This window comes from Asterias amurensis, chromosome 20 (assembly GCF_032118995.1).
Source record: "Asterias amurensis chromosome 20, ASM3211899v1".
NCBI lineage: Eukaryota > Metazoa > Echinodermata > Asteroidea > Forcipulatida > Asteriidae > Asterias > Asterias amurensis.
In genome coordinates this window covers 10,247,548-10,263,884 of record NC_092667.1, presented here as the reverse complement: position 1 = coordinate 10,263,884, position 16,337 = coordinate 10,247,548, and the positions used below count along the sequence as shown (strand labels likewise).

The 16,337-nt window shown below is 39.0% G+C and overlaps 1 protein-coding gene across 1 annotated transcript in view; it reads left to right on the top strand.

Moving 5' to 3' along the window:
• Positions 1-15,980, top strand: part of LOC139952487 (transcription initiation factor TFIID subunit 2-like) — a 33,198-nt gene extending 17,218 nt beyond the window's left edge. The window contains exons 15-27 of the mRNA XM_071951629.1: positions 38-103; positions 1,433-1,565; positions 2,593-2,712; positions 3,405-3,545; positions 3,946-4,056; positions 4,345-4,455; positions 5,363-5,579; positions 6,731-6,905; positions 7,503-7,602; positions 9,503-9,601; positions 10,998-11,159; positions 12,115-12,310; positions 14,202-15,980. Coding sequence (XP_071807730.1) covers positions 38-103; positions 1,433-1,565; positions 2,593-2,712; positions 3,405-3,545; positions 3,946-4,056; positions 4,345-4,455; positions 5,363-5,579; positions 6,731-6,905; positions 7,503-7,602; positions 9,503-9,601; positions 10,998-11,159; positions 12,115-12,310; positions 14,202-14,386 — 1,816 coding nt within the window. The 3' untranslated portion in view covers positions 14,387-15,980. The remainder of the gene's footprint in view (positions 1-37; positions 104-1,432; positions 1,566-2,592; positions 2,713-3,404; positions 3,546-3,945; positions 4,057-4,344; positions 4,456-5,362; positions 5,580-6,730; positions 6,906-7,502; positions 7,603-9,502; positions 9,602-10,997; positions 11,160-12,114; positions 12,311-14,201) is intronic.
• The last annotated feature ends 357 nt before the right edge of the window (positions 15,981-16,337 follow it).

The window sequence follows — 16,337 nt, the reverse complement described above, 5'->3', positions numbered from 1 at the left end:
TTAAGGGTTAATCTGTATTACTATTGTTTTTCCATAGACACAAGAAGAAGAAGATTCCATTGATGAATGGTGAGGAAGTAGACATGGATCTAAGTACCATGGAGTGAGTATGATTTTCAACCCTACCCTAATGCTTCTAGGAATTTCCTTTCATACAATCAAACCAAAATCATTGAGAACGGCTATAAATGTCAAATTCTTAATCTTGGTTTCCTCAATGTGACCTGAAAACACTATGTGTATTAACAACTCTATGGTGCTCCATAGCTGTTTTGCAGTTGTGATCTTTGCGTTACACACGAGTTGGAAGTTGTTAAAATGTATCAAATTAAACCAGGAAGTACACTAAAAAACAAGTACTTACAGAGATATGTTATCTTTGAACAGGGATGAGATTGTTCAGACTTTTGGCTGACATCAGACTTTTTATGTCGGCCTGGTGAAGAAAATCAGACAATATTTTTTTCCACATATAAAGAAATCCTGCTCATTGGTCTACTTCCATAGTGCTTTGGATACTGTTTCCAAAAGCTCCTTGGAATTTATAACCCCAGTGGTTATCAAACAGTAGAAACTGCATCATTTCGACATACCTTTGAATTTGTATCCAAGTTTCAGACTTTTTTGTTAGTAAACATGGTTAAGACTCCCACCCCTGTTTGAACAAGGGCATTTTCATGCCTAATGCGTTGATTTTACAAAATAGAGATACAAGGTTTTTGCACTGACATTCAGCCTTTGTACTCAGAGACTAAAATCGCCTATGGTGCGGAAGAGGGTGTGCGTATGAGTGCAGTCGACTAAAGTCACTTATGGTAAGGAAAGGGTTAGTTAACCAGAGTCCAACAGTTTGGGTTTTGAGTTATCATAATAATAATAATAATAATAATAATAACAAGTTCTTATATAGCGCATTTCACAATAAACCGTATCAATGCACTTTACATTAGTCCCCTGGTCATTGAGCCAATAAACATCCCTTTAATCTTTCTCAGCTCCCATTTAGGGAGTATACAGCCCCGAGCTGCCGTGGCGCTCCGAAAGCTTCATTCACAATATCAACCTCTACCCTCGCAGGTACCCATTTATACCCCTGGGTGAAGAGAAGCAATTATAGTAAAGTATCTTGCTCAAGGACACAAGTGTCACGACCGGGATTCGAACCCACACTCCGGTGAATTAGCACCAGAACTTGAATTCGATGCTCTTAACCACTCGGTCGCGACACTCAATATGGTGTTGGAGTTCATTAGAGCAAGGAAAGATCCATGTATAGCACTCAATTGAGTAGTAAGAGTTACTCTTTATTTATTGCCACTATTATCTTGTATTTTCAGTGCTGACTCGCCAGTATTATGGATCCGTGTATAGCACTCAATTGAGTAGTAAGAGTTACTCTTTATTTATTGCCACTATTATCTTGTATTTTCAGTGCTGACTCGCCAGTATTATGGATCCGTGTGGATACAAAAATGACACTGTTACGTCAAGTTATCTTCAAGCAGCCGGATTTCCAGTGGCATTATCAGCTGCGATATGAGAGAGACATTGTTGCTCAGATTGAGGTCAGTCAAAAATAATTGCCAAAGTCACTAAACAAAAAATTGGATACAGAAAGATAGAATTTGTTGTTGCAAACTGCTTACAAATCAAAAGGACTTGTGGTGTATGAACGGCCTAACATTTCAGTCCCAGTCATGGCAGTAGAGTCTTTCTAAAAGGCTACATGACAGCACAACACACAAACATGTACACTGGTATATTTCAATTCATTTTATTTCATTTATTAATTCTGGTTGCGAAGCCAAGGACTCTCAGAAAAGCAAACTTAAACACTATACTAGCCAAGAATCCTTTGGAGAGAAGATAAACAATGACATAATATACAAATAATGCATGTTTTTATGAGTTGAAAGATGGAATGTCCTATTCAACGAGGCGGAGCTGAGTTGAATGGAACATTCCATCTTTCAACTCATAAAAATATTCGTACTGTTGCACGAATGGAAAACATTCATTGTTTGTTTTATATAACATCCAAGTAGATCTTTGTCATTTTGATTGGAGGATACAACTTTCAAAAACAAACAAAGCGTTAAACCTGCAATTTTTAATTAAGATAATACACCCAATTCTTTTGGATTGGCCTGTTGGATTCAATGCAACAGTGACTATGTGCGTTTTGTACAGCTACATGTATTTTTAGACACACAGACGCCGTAATGTAGTAAACACTGCTGTATTACCAAAGACGCACATGGTGAATGGACAGAAAAATGCACTGTGACTGACGTAGTGTGCAATGGTACTTTTATTTGCTATCACGTGACGGACAATCCTCCAATCAAATGGCAAGGATCTTCTTGGGTGTTATATAACACTGTCGTCGATTTCACAAAACTCTTCCTAAATTAAGACTAATCTTATGGACTTAGGACGAGTCCCAACCCTGCACTGTAGCATGCAGACCTTAAGATTAATCCTAAGTTAGGACGAGTTACTCGCCCTAACTCGAGATAAGACGAGTCCTGACTCTTTGTGAAACCGACCGCTGACTAATGAACTGATCAATGAGGGAATCCTTTCTTACAGGCCATTGAGAATCTTGAGAAGTTCCCGAGTACATCTACAGTGAATGTCTTATCAGAGTCCATTGAAAACAGACAGTGTTTCCACAAGGTGCGAATGGTCGCTGCACACTCATTAGCCAAGGTAAGGCAATTGTAATCCTCCTAGATGTAATTTCAAGTTTGTTCTCCACAGTTATTAGAGCCCCTTATTAAGTGAATTTCCCATTAACCAAAATCTTTGAGTTCTACTCTCCGGTTTCACTGTAAAGTACATGTAGATATAAACATTCACCCTGGAAGCCACTTCCCCTAGACCAGTGATCCTGAAACTAAACAATCTGCGCTTATAGATGCAGGGAAACCTGCACTTACAGCAAGCGTATTTCTCGGGTAAGCAGGGAATTTTTGCTTGTGCATGTGCGTACTCCACCTTAGTAGACATTCTTCGCTTACACAGCTAGGGCAGAAATTCAGCGCTTGTCATGTAAGCAAAGAATGGTGGCCCTAAGCGCAGAATTCGGCTGTAAGCAGAGCATGAAATTTCTTCCTTGATAAAAGCAGGATTACCAACCAAATTTTAACATGATTTTCAGGATGAGCAAACAACAGCTGAATAGGAACATGCAACAAATGGAAAATTGGTTGGTAATCCTGTTTTTACCAAGGAAGAAATTTCATGCTTAGCAAATTTGTGTGCTCAGCAGCTCTATGAAATTGGGACCTGTTGTCAAATAACCAAAACTCTAAATAGCAGAGAGAAAGTCCTAGTGTGTCTTGTTCAACGTGCCATTGATTTCAACTTTTATGAATTGATTTTCCTGTCGTTTCCTTCAGATCTCTAACGAGCTGGTGGCGTCCTACATGGGTCACACGGCTATCATCGCAATGTTCAAGAAGCTCTTTGGCTCCTACTCCTGCGCTGATATCGTCAGACAAAATAACTTCAATAGCTTCATGGACTACTTCTTACAAAAGGTAAAACCCTCTGATTATTTGGCGTTTATTTTTTTGAAAGACCTTGAAATGATTGGTCACAATTGGTCAAACTTTGGCCTGACAGCGTTTAAATTTATCAACTGTTTGTTGTAAGGGGGGGGGGGGAGCGACACAACAACGAAAAAATGATTAGAGCAGAAATTTAACCTTTGGATTAATGTGCCAGCACTCTACAACTGAACCATCTAGCCGTAATGTTGGGTGTGTGCATGATCCAATTAAGTCCACTTTTAGAAATGTTGTTAGGTTTCATTGTTGCAACTGGTGCCCCTACCACTAATTGTCTGCTTAGCAAAGAAGTTTGCTAAGCATTATTTGCAGCTTCATGAAATTCAGCCCTGATGTTGTGCTTCAACTTTCCTTCCCTGTTATTTACTAGACGTTACCCGTAGCACTTGCCACAATCCGCAACGGCCATTCACTGTGTCCAAGGGAATCCCTCGACTTCCTAGTGGACCTGATCAAGTACAACGACAACACCAAAAACAAGGTATGTCATTCACTCCATCATTGATGGACCCAAATACTTTGTTTGCAGTGGAGGAAGGTGACATTGTAGTAAGCACAACCCGGAACATTTGAGCCTTGCTTGTTACATGTGGTCAATGCGGTTAAGAGCACCGGATTCAAGCTCTGGTGTTTGATCAGCAGAGTGTGGGTTCGAATCCCGGCCGTGACACTTGCTACATGTACGTAAAATTGGGGAGGAAGTGCTTTCTGCTCCACCAGCGTTGAATAGTAATAATGAGGTTTCATGTTTTGTATTTGACGTGGTCAGTTTTCAGATAACTACTACCGTGCATCACTCATTACCGCACTGACCAAGACGATAACTCCAGCTGTGGCTATGGTCAGCACCAGCGTTGAGAACCTCACTCCAGAAACAAAGGTACATGTATCGTCCAATCAGACCAGTTATCTCTTTAAGCAAAGATATTGACAAAATGGGGAGACTGCCAACATAGTGCTAGAAAGCTCAGTTGGTAGAGCGCATGTGTCCCAGGGAAATCTGTAGGCAGGAGATTATGGCCCCCAATATGGTAATCTATCATGGGCTGGAGGAGGATGTTTCAAAAGAGGGCGCTGTCAGAATTACACAGTTTGTTTGGGGGGGGGGCACACAGAATTTCCAGGGGTTATGAAATCTCCTGCCACACTGGCAGGTTCATTCAGAGGTCGTTGGTTCAAATCCCACTCTAGTCAATTTTCTTCGTTCAACCCCAAATCAATAATATACAAATAACGAATGTTTATGAGTGCAATGGTGCGAATATGTTCATGAGTTGAAAGATGGAATGTTCTTTTCAACGGGGCGGAGCCCAGTTGTATGGAACATTCCATCTTTCAACAAATGAACATATTTGCACTAATGCACGAACGAAAACATTCATTATTTGTTTTATACAACATCCAAGTAGATCTTTGTCATCTTGATTGGAGGATACAACTTTCAAAATAAACAAAGCGTAGGCCTACAATTTCTTATTGTGAAACTACACCCGTTTCTTTTGGGTCGGCCTGTTTGACAATGTGCGTTCGTACAGCTATTTTGAGACACGCAGTTGCCTAATGGTAGTACGTGCCTTGCAGTAACACTGCTGCGTTACCAAAAACACGCGCACGCAGTGATGTTTTTTTGCTCAGTGTGCACTAGTACTTTTCGAATGGAACGAAAAATGCACTCTGAGTGACGTAGAGTGCAATAGTACTTTTATTTGCTAACACGTGACGGACAATCCTCCAATCAAATGGGTGTTATATAATAACTCCTAATGGTTTCTCTTTCCATTTCCTAGATGGTCCTTGAGGAAGTGACCCGTTGTCTGAATCTTGAGAAGCTCCTTCCATGTTATCATCATCGAGTCACCATCAGCTGCCTTCAAGCAATCCGCACCCTCCAGAAGAACGGCCACCTACCCAGTGATCCAACGCTGTTCCAGACCTACGCTCAGTATAGCCACTTTGTAGAGATCAGAATGGCCGCGTTGGAATCACTCGTTGATTATGTCAAAGGTGGAGTAGCATTTCGTGAATTTCCCATAAACCAAAATCTCTTGAGTTCTACTCGCATGTTTGACTGTGACTCTTATCAACTGTTAATAATGAAGTAGTCATATACACATGCATCCTGGAACCCACTTCCCAAAAGCCAGTAATCCTAACCCACACGCCAAATAATGGCGTCAAATAATGGAAATGCTGAAGAGCGGAGAGAAAGTCCTTCTGTTTCTTATTTGATTTCTCAAGATCAGTATGTGGTCAATTTCTATGATTAAAAGTTACTTACATGACAGCATTTAACACTGTTTCCTAATACATGTACTTCACGTTATAAACAAGAACCTGTGTAAATGTTGTTGGTGTCTGTTTCAGCATAAAGCAAGTTATGGTTTCAGTAAACTCACAAGCAGTGACACCCTAAACCACATGTTGAAAACTGCTCTTTCCTAAATCATTGAGTACCAACTCGAGTTTTCCATAGGTAATGAGGATAACAAAAATAAAAGCATGTGATTTGTTTAAAGCAGCATTCTCCCTAGGATGGTCCACTGGCCAAATAGTAGTTAAAGGGTGGCTGCAGTGTTTTTTTTAATAATTTAAACGATTAAACATGACTTTTTAAACCTGAAATGTTTTTTTATATTTTTTATTAAATGCGCAAGTATTTTGAAAATGGTTTTCTAGAGATTAGGGGAACCCACCCCTCCCCTAAAAGGGGCATAAATGTGATGTCATGTCGGGAACCCGAGCCGTCGGGCCCCCTGGCTGTGTGCATACAGAGAGGTGTGCACTGTGTGGCCAGGTACCTAGGCGCGTGTAGTTAGGGACCAGACTATTTTTGCCGACGCTATGTTTGGATTCCCGACGTGACGTCGATGGTTGGGGGGCGGTAACAATCCACAAAAGGGGGGGCTTGACTTATTCGCTAATTAAGCAAGTGAGATATGTCGTTGAAAAAACAAAACACACTTTATTGAGGTTCAATACATATATCAGAAATAAATGACAGCAAAATTAACTGTTTTATTTTAATTCACTGAAGCATCCCTTTAAAATATTTTAAGACCAGTCGACCCGTCGTCACATGAACAAGTTCACGCCCAAGCTGTCCATCCTCTTGTCTGTTTTGGTTGTTGTTTTACAATTTTTGTTATTCTCTTTAGTTGAAGCCAATGCGGACATCTTTTCGTGGCTTCTGGACATCGTTGAGCAAGATCCCATGCCATCGGTCAGGCATCGTTTGTTCCAGATGCTCATCGACAATCCGCCGTTTAAGCACAGAGAAGAATCGCCGCTTAATAACGAGGCTCTGGTGGAGAGAATGTGGACTCTCATGAAGTAAGTTCAGGGCCCAAGCTGGGTTGGGATTTTCCAAACTGCTACATGTCGTAATTAATGTACCAGGGCCCGATTTCATGGAGATGCTAAGCACAACACTTTGCTTAGCATGAAATTTTGCCTTGATAAAAACATGTGATTTTTAGGATAAGCAAACATCAGCTGAATACCAGTAACAAGCAATATGCAACAAATTAAAACTTGGTTGTTAATCCTAATTTTATCAAGGAAGAAATTTCATGCTAAGCAAATTGTTGTGTTCAGCAGCTCTATGAAAATACTGCTTGACAACTTTCTTTGCCAAGCAAAAATTTAGTGGGGGCACCAGTTACAACAATGTTTATGTAGTGTGATTTTGGCTGGTCACCTGTTTTTGTTCAGCAATACTTTTCTGTTCTTAGCAAGTTTCTGTGCTTACAGAAAATACTGCTTAATAACTTTCTTTGCTAAGCAAATATTTAGTGGGGCACCAGTCACGACAATGTTAATGTCGTGTAAATTTTGGCTGGTAACCTGTTTTTGTTCAGCAATACTTTTCTGTGCTGATCACGCCTGTTGTATCACTCAACCGTGCTACTCTTTCATTTTTCTTTGTAGCTGTGGTACATCACACGATGCCAGGTTGCGATGCGATGCTGTTGACTTCTACCACAGTCTATACGGCAGGAGCCGTCCATCTTGTCTGCCAATACCTGAGGTTGGTAGTGAACACTCTTTGGTCTCCTCTGGTTCTTTTGCAACAAATCATTTGATTTTTTTATTTTTTTTTCATTGTGCATTTCCTGTCTTCCCTTTCTTTTATCTTTCTTTATCAATTTGTTCAAATGATTTATTATTTATTTATTTATTTATTTATTTATTTATTTATTTATTTATTTATTTATTTATTTATTTATTTATTTATTTATTTATTTATTTATTTATTTATCTATCTATCTATCTATCTATCTATTTATTTATTTATTTATTTATTTATTTATATATTTATTTATTTATTTATTTATGTTTTTTTTATTTTTATTTTTTTATTTTTTTTGGGGGGGGGGCTTCAGTGAATTCAGAAGAATTTGTATTAAATAGCTTTGAAATCTACAAAAGACCTACACCATCTCACTGTGTCGGTGTAACAGTGTTTCTCTTTTTTGAAAAAAAAGAACAAAACAAAATAATGACATGATAATGTAGAACACTGACCATAAATGTTTAAAGCCGTGTTCGCATTGGACTAACGTTTTACCAAGACAGTGGTTAACATTCCAAAAGGGGAAACTTACCAGCGTCCGCACTTGGATTTATTTGACTCGGGTAAACTAACCGAGACCGTGGGTAAACTAACCGAGCTGGCCCCATGCGTGACATTGAATAGTTCGATAATCACGAAAATATTATTTTTCCATGACAAAACATGTCAACTTCTTCGGGCCACGGACAGATGGGAGATTTAACCGAGTCGTCGTTCGCATGGGACTTTTCGGCTCGGTTAAACTAACCTGGTCAATTTAACTGGGCACCTTTAGCTCGGTTAAACTAGCCATTCGGGTCGGGTAAGTTACCTGGGAGGAAAACTTCCTGGGCTGTTCGCATTGGACTTAAAATGGGTAAGTTACCCATTGGCTCGGTTAGTTTAGCCAAATTAAGTCCAATGCGAACAGGGCTTAAGACCAATCGGAAACTGAATCCTGAACACAACTCGGACAATAGATGAGTTTAACAAGTGTGATGGATGTGATGTGATCGCACCGTCAGCGCTGGGAGACACTGGCAGTGGAATATGTTGTACACAAAGACATTGGAAAACTGTTGAGTACGGATTGGTCTAAATTAAGCAATACTAGCCTTGTGTTTCAAATATCTGCATGTTATTTATGACCATTTTGTGCATGCTGCATAAACAAAAATTAACTCTTGAACCTATGGATGAGTCAATTTTCAACCCCCCTCCTCCCCCCCACTTCTCAATTTTTTTTTTAAATTTTACATTGATTAGCTCACTTGCTTCCTTTCATAAAAATCCTGTCATTAGTCTATGTCTGTCTAATTGCATCTCCTCTGCCTTTCCATGAACTGAAATCCTCCCCATTTGCATGTTAGATCCGAATTTTGTCTGGTACAGTGACTTGCTTGATCACAAATTGCCACTTAAATTTGAATGCATCATGACTATCGAGACAGTTTCTATGTCACATGATTCGGGGCAAGCTTTTGCTTAGTTACGTAAGAGACAGTGAACACCCATCCACAATTCTGAATGGATGTGTACGGCACAATGGTACCAGGGTTTGGTTATCTGGAGGTTGCTATACAAAAGCTTGCCCCGAATCATTTGACATAGCAACTGTCTCTATAGTCTGAGGAATTCAAATGTAAGCGGCAACTTGTGACAGAGCAAGTCATTGTACCTGACATCATTCAAATCTAACTCGCTAATGTCTTATTCCCTCAGATTCAACCTCTTCCCCATTTTCTCATTACTTTTCCCCCTATCCTCTCTCCCTCTCCTATCACGTCTCCAACTCATCCCCCTCCCCCAGCCTACAGCAATGACCATGTAACTGCACCCAGCATTTTGTTTTAATCTTTTTGTTTGCTGCATGTAGTTTGGCTTGGTGCTTAATTTAAAGGAGAAACGAACCATGCTGAATCCATCTATTATAATCCCAGACGAAGACTCTGTCGAGAGTGATTCACAATCGCTGGTAAGTATAAGTCACATGACACTCACATGACACATGTCACATGATGCTTGGTCACATCATGGAGGATATAATGCACTTGCATGATAAGTCACATGTCGCATTCATGTTACACGACTCGTTGATCAAGATACTTTAAATCTTCCATCAGCCATTTTCTTTTTAAAGTTATTTTCTAATTATTTATCTTTTTCGAGATGCGATAAAAATATCAATGGTTTTTCCTCAAATTTGTCCCTGCTCACCCACACGTTTATTTAAAAATTTACCAACTACACTTGTGTTCTTGTCACATTAAAGGAACAGTACAGAATTGGTTTAGCTACAAAACATTTGCTGGCAGTGTAAGCACACCACATACATAAACTGAGAGAATTTTGTGAGCGATCAGCCACCTGGGTCACGAGAAAACTGTGAAAAAACTGATTACACATTTTACATGACATCGATGCAATATTTTTTTAATAAAACACTCATACTGAGCGATAAACTCCAAACGTAAAACTAGATAAGTTATTTCTCATCAAATATGATATGTCAGACAGATATATTTCAAGGGATGTTTTTTACTATCATCATCTATCAGCATTAGGCCGTGTAAGTTTGATGTAAATTTGTGATCTTCACGATTTTGTGTTTACCAATTCTGTAACGTTCCTTTAAAGACAGTGGACACTATTGGTAAGTGTCAAAGACCAGTCTTCTCACTTAATGTATCTCATCATATGCATAAAATAACAAACCTGTGAAAATTTGAGCTCGGTCGTCAAAGTTGGTGAGATAATAATGAAAGAAAAAACACCCTTGTCACACGGAGTTGTGTGCTTTCAGATGCTTGATTTCGAGACCTCAAATTCTAAACTTGAGGTCTCGAAATCAAATTCGTGGAAAGTTACTTCTTTCTCGAAAACTACTCCACTTCAGAGGGACCCGTTTCTCACAATGTTTAATACTATCAGCCTCTCCCCGTTACTCATTACCAGTGAGGTTTTATGCTAATAATTATTTTGATTAATAACCAATAGTGTCCATTGCCTTTAAATAAAACCGCTTCTCAAGTTGTTTCGTAATATGAGTGTTATCCCTGGCTACATGGCAGTTGAAGGTTGTATTGCTTTATACTAGTACACCCAAATAAAGATATTGACAAAATATGGCTATTTAGAGCTCATTTGGTAGAGTGCCTGCATGTTAATACGGTGGTCGTAGGTTCAACTCCCGCTCTAGGAAATATTTCTTTGTTCATTCTCCGAATCAATAAATAAAACCATGACTAAACCAAGTGAAGACAACAAACACTCTCATAAAATACACCACGATTTCTGTTTCTCTTTTGAGAAAACACTGATAAACTAATGCAGAATCTGAAGTTTCAATCTCACATCCTCACTTTCCACAGAATGACAGTGAGGAGATGAAAGATGAGAGTCAGAATTCCGGTTCAGAGAGCAACGTTGATCGCAAACGGAAGACTATCTCTCCCCTCCCGTCATCTTCACAGCAACGAGGCGGGTCAAAGAGCGATGAAGAAGTTGAGGAAGACCACGCCTTAAAGAGGAAGGTAAAACATTTTTTTATATATATAATTTTTTAAATGCAAGTTCGCCCCAAACAAGGCTGAAAGCCACTCTTTCTAAGGGGCTACAAGATAAAAATTATTATGTGCGAAAATAACTCGGGGGAGCGGATGGTAGGGATTGATATTTCTCTTAAAACAGTCTAGATATGTACATTATGTGTTAAAGGCAGTGGACACTATTGGTAATTACTCAAAATAATTATTAGCATAAAACCTTTCTTGGTGACGAGTAATGGGGAGAGGTTGATGGTATAAAACTTTGTGAGAAACGACTCCCTCTGAAGTGCCATAGTTTTCGAAAAGGAAGTAATTTTCCACGAATTTGATTTTGAGACCTCAGATTTAGAACTTGAGGTCTCAAAATCAACCATCGAAACGCACACAACTTTGTGTGACAAGGGTGTTTTTTCTTTCATTATTACCTCGCAAGTTCGATGACAGAATGAGCTCAAATTTTCACAGGTTTGTTATTTTATGCATATGTTGAGATACCCCAACTGTGAAGGATAGTCTTTGACAAATACCAATAGTGTCCACTGCCTTTAAGTAAAGTTAACCTACTTTTTTTCCAAGAACCTATGTGTACCATACATACTTGGAAGCACAGGCTCACTACTCCCCAAGGAGCTGAGATGGTTTGAGGATTGAAATATATGGCCCAATCAGCCGTCGATTTCACCATTTTTTTCCTAACTTAGGATTAATCTTAGGACTTAGGACGGGTTCAGTTCCGTATCAAAATACGTAGGACGCATTGAACTCATCCTACATGTAAGTTAGGACGGGTTACTCGTCCTAACTCGAGATAGGATTGATCCTAGCGTTTCGTGAAATCGGCTGCAGGGGTAAACATGTTGGAGCACCATGAGAGCCACCGAGTGATAGATTTGAGTGCTCCATAAGAAGCCAGTATGTATTATTCATTTTCACCATACAGAAATCCATACTAGAGACGCAGAGTAGCGTTATGTCTTCCGAGTCTTCATCTGATGATGACGAAGCGCCCTCTATGGAGAAAACCGACCAGGCTACTACACCAATCCACAGGCAGATAAAGACAGAGCCCAGCACGCCAACAGCAACAAGTGTAAGAGTCAAGGAGGAGATGATGCCCAACCCTTCATCATTACCAGGTCAGTATTATGCAAACCTTTTTGGTTCACTAAGGTTTTTTGTTCCGCTTCTCTCTAACTGAAGGAGACCAGGCTTGTGGAATGGCATTTTGGCTCAGTGTAACTCAATTCTGGTAAGCAAACTGTTTGCGCTTTGTTTGAAGGAACGTTACAGAATTGGTAAGAAACAAAAATCGTGAAGATCACAGATATACATAAAACTTACATGGTCTAATGATGATGATAGCAGAAAACTACCCTTGACACATTTTTGTCTGAAATTGCATATTTGATGAGAAATAAATAATCTAATTTCGTGTTTGGAGTTTATCGCTCAGTGAGCGTTTTATTCATTTTTGTTTTGTCATCGATGCAATGCAAAATTTATAATCGGTTTTTCACTATTCTCTCGTGACCCAGATGGCCGATCGATCTCGAACTTCTACAGGTTTGTCAGTTTATGTATATGGTGGATTACATAAAGTGCTTACCCTGCCAGCCACTTTTCTATTAGCAAAACCGATTCTGTAATGTTCCTTTAAAGGAAAATCATACCTTTCAATTTTGTTTCCTTATTTCATATTTTGGACCGAGGTATGTCATGTAATACAGGCTTGTACTCTTCCATTACTCATAGTCCCTCAGGGTAGACAGACGTGCTCTAGTGACCTCATTGCTAGTCCATAAACTATATTTTTTTTTTTCACAGGACTCGGGAAAGTACTGAGTATACAGTGCTAACACACATCGGTGTATGGGTAAAAACAAAATATATATATATATATATTAATATTCTTTATCCCCGATGCAAAAAGATTTTTTTTTTTTAAACATCTATTATATATTATTGCGGTACCCGCTGCCAAAACATAGGATTCGAACTGGTAAGACACTGCTCTAGAATTACAAGGGTCGTGGGTTCGAATCCCACCCGAGTAACATGCCTGTGATATTTTTTTCACAGGACTCTTGAAAGTACTGAGTATACAGTGCTAACACACATCGGTGTATGGGTAAAAAAAAAAAAAAAAGAATTAATATTCTTTATCCCCAATGCAAAAATTTTTTTTTTTTTAAACATCTATTATATATCGTTGCGGTACCCGCTGCCAAAACATAGGATTCGAACTGCCTTTAGCTGCCGGGCAACCTCGGTAGTCTGGGTGGTAAGACACTGCTCTAGAATTGCAAGGGTCGTGGGTTCGAATCCCACCCGAGTAACATGCCTGTGATATTTTTTCACAGGACTCTTGAAAGTACTGAGTATACAGTGCTAACACACATCGGTGTATGGGTAAAAAAAAAAAAAAAAGAATTAATATTCTTTATCCCCAATGCAAAAATTTTTTTTTTTTTAAACATCTATTATATATCGTTGCGGTACCCGCTGCCAAAACATAGGATTCGAACTGCCTTTAGCTGCCGGGCAACCTCGGTAGTCTGGGTGGTAAGACACTGCTCTAGAATTGCAAGGGTCGTGGGTTCGAATCCCACCCGAGTAACATGCCTGTGATATTTTTTCACAGGACTCTGGAAAGTACTGAGTATACAGTGCTAACACACATCGGTGTATGGGTAAAAAAAAAAAAAAAAAAATTACTATTCTTTATCCCCAATGCAAAAAGATTTTTTTTTTTAACATCTATTATATATCGTTGCGGTACCCGCTGCCAAAACATAGGGTTCGAACTGCCTCTAGCTGCCGGGCAACCTCGGTAGTCTAGTTGGTAAGACACTGCTCTAGAATTGCAAGGGTCGTGGGTTCGAATCCCACCCGAGTAACATGCCTGTGATATTTTTTCACAGGACTCGGGAAAGTACTGAGTATACAGTGCTAACACACATCGGTGTGTGGGTAAAATAAAAAAAAATAAAAAATTTAATAAACTATATATTGTTTTCTTCTTAACAGGTCTCTCTAAACCCATGGAGTTCAAGTATCGTATCCCAAAACTAAATCGCAGCAGTTCGGACAAATCTTACGACCACAGCGGACAATCGACATCTGGAAGCAGCTTAAATAAATCACACAAGAAGAAGAAGAAGAAGGATAAACATCGACACAAGAAACGCCATGATCGGGATGTTCATGATTAGATGGGGATGATTGGATAATGGTTGAACCATCTCTTTACCATAGTGGTAGTAATCGGTTTCTTTTATATTATAAGTTAACACACAAGTGCGAGTGGAAAACGAACAAGTATAGCGCTTCTGCGTCCCATATCCAACGAGGCCGAAGGCTGAGTTGGATATGGGACGCAGAGGCGCTATATTTTCTGTATTTCCACGAGCGCGCATGTGATAACATATTTATCTTTAAGCAAACTTGGCGCGTGACATAGAACACACAAGAGGCAGGTAGTGATATAAGACGTGCAATATAGGTTTTTATCACCACTCCGTTCTGCTAATCTGATTGGTGAATTAGCGCGATCTTGAAGATAAAGCGCTTTATACACCATGTATCAAAGCGCCTCCAACAATATTACCCCGATTACTGGGCCTTTTCATTCCTTAAATCATCTCAGCTCCCTTGGGAGTTTACAGCCTGTTCCGCCAAATATGCAGCGCACTCGAAGCTAAATCTATCACAAGAACCATCTCTGGCCTCACAGGTACTCATTTACCCCTGGGTGGAGAGGAGAAATTGTAGTTAAGTATCTTGCTCAGGGACACAAGTGTCACGACCGGGATTTGAACCCACACTCTGCTGAACACAAACGGCAGAGCTTGAGTTCGGTGCTCTTCTCTGGTCGGCCACAACACCTTATAATATTAGTAGGCTATTCTCTCAGGTTATACATGTACCTGTGTAATGAAGTTTAAAGACAACTGGACACTATTGGTAATTGTCAAAGACCAATTACCAATAGTAAAGACCAGTAATCTCACTTTGTGTATCACAACATATGCATAAAATAACAAACCTGTGAAAATTTGAGCTCAATTGGTTGTCCAAGTTAAGAGATAATAATGAAGAACAAAAATCCTTGTCACACGAGGTTGTGTGCTTTCAGATGCTTGATTTCTAGACCTCAAAATCTAATTACTGAGGTCTCAAAATCAAATTCGTGGAAAATTACTTCTTTCTCGAAAACTATGTCACTTCAGAGAGAGCCGTTTCTCACAATGTTTTTTATTATCAAACTCTCCCCATTACTCGTTATCAAGTAAGGTTTTTCTGTAATAATTATTTTTCGTAACTACCAGTAGTGTCCTTTGCCTTTAAAAGTTTGATCAAAATTATAAACAACTAATCTAAACCACGCCAACAATGCCCTTTATGGCCACCTAGAAATGGTACAAAAACTTAAAATTGGGGGTGTGGGTGGGTCAAAAATTGAAAAAAAACCCAACATTTTAGGACAATGATCGTTTTGAATGGCCTCAAAGTTAGTCATTTAAGTTTACGCACAGTAAAAGATGGTGAAGTTCAGAATCTTGATGCAATGTGGGCCCCAAAAAGTAGTTAGTTTTGCTTTCGATTTATAGCATAAAAACATAATTTATAGAAGGTGCTACCTGTATGTTTATATCAATGTGCATTTTTTTGCATTTCAAGCAAAATGGGAACGGGAAAATGGTTTCCAAACTCTGTTGGAAATTGTAGAGTGGCAAATATAATTTGTTGGTTTAACTGTAAATAGCTATAAATATGTACAAACATTGTATTTGTGGAAATAAAACAATCATGTCAAAAAATAACGAAATTCTTTTTTTTTGGGGGGGGGGGGTACTTTGCTAACTGCTTGGGATTTAATTTGGAAAAGTTTCCGTATAATGCAACAACTTTTTCATTTGATATGAAAATATATGGTATCTAATTTACCTCAATGAGATATCCCTTTTTGTAAAAAATGAGTGAAAAGGTGGTGGCGCTATACGGAAAGTTATCCTTTAATTTTTATGATACATTTTTAATTTCATTTGAAAGGTTTTCAATTTCTACATTGGTGGGATCTTTGATTTATTTAACACCATTACCAAATGCCGCCAATGAAAATTGAGTTGCTTATCATGCACATAGTTGAATTTTTGCATGCGG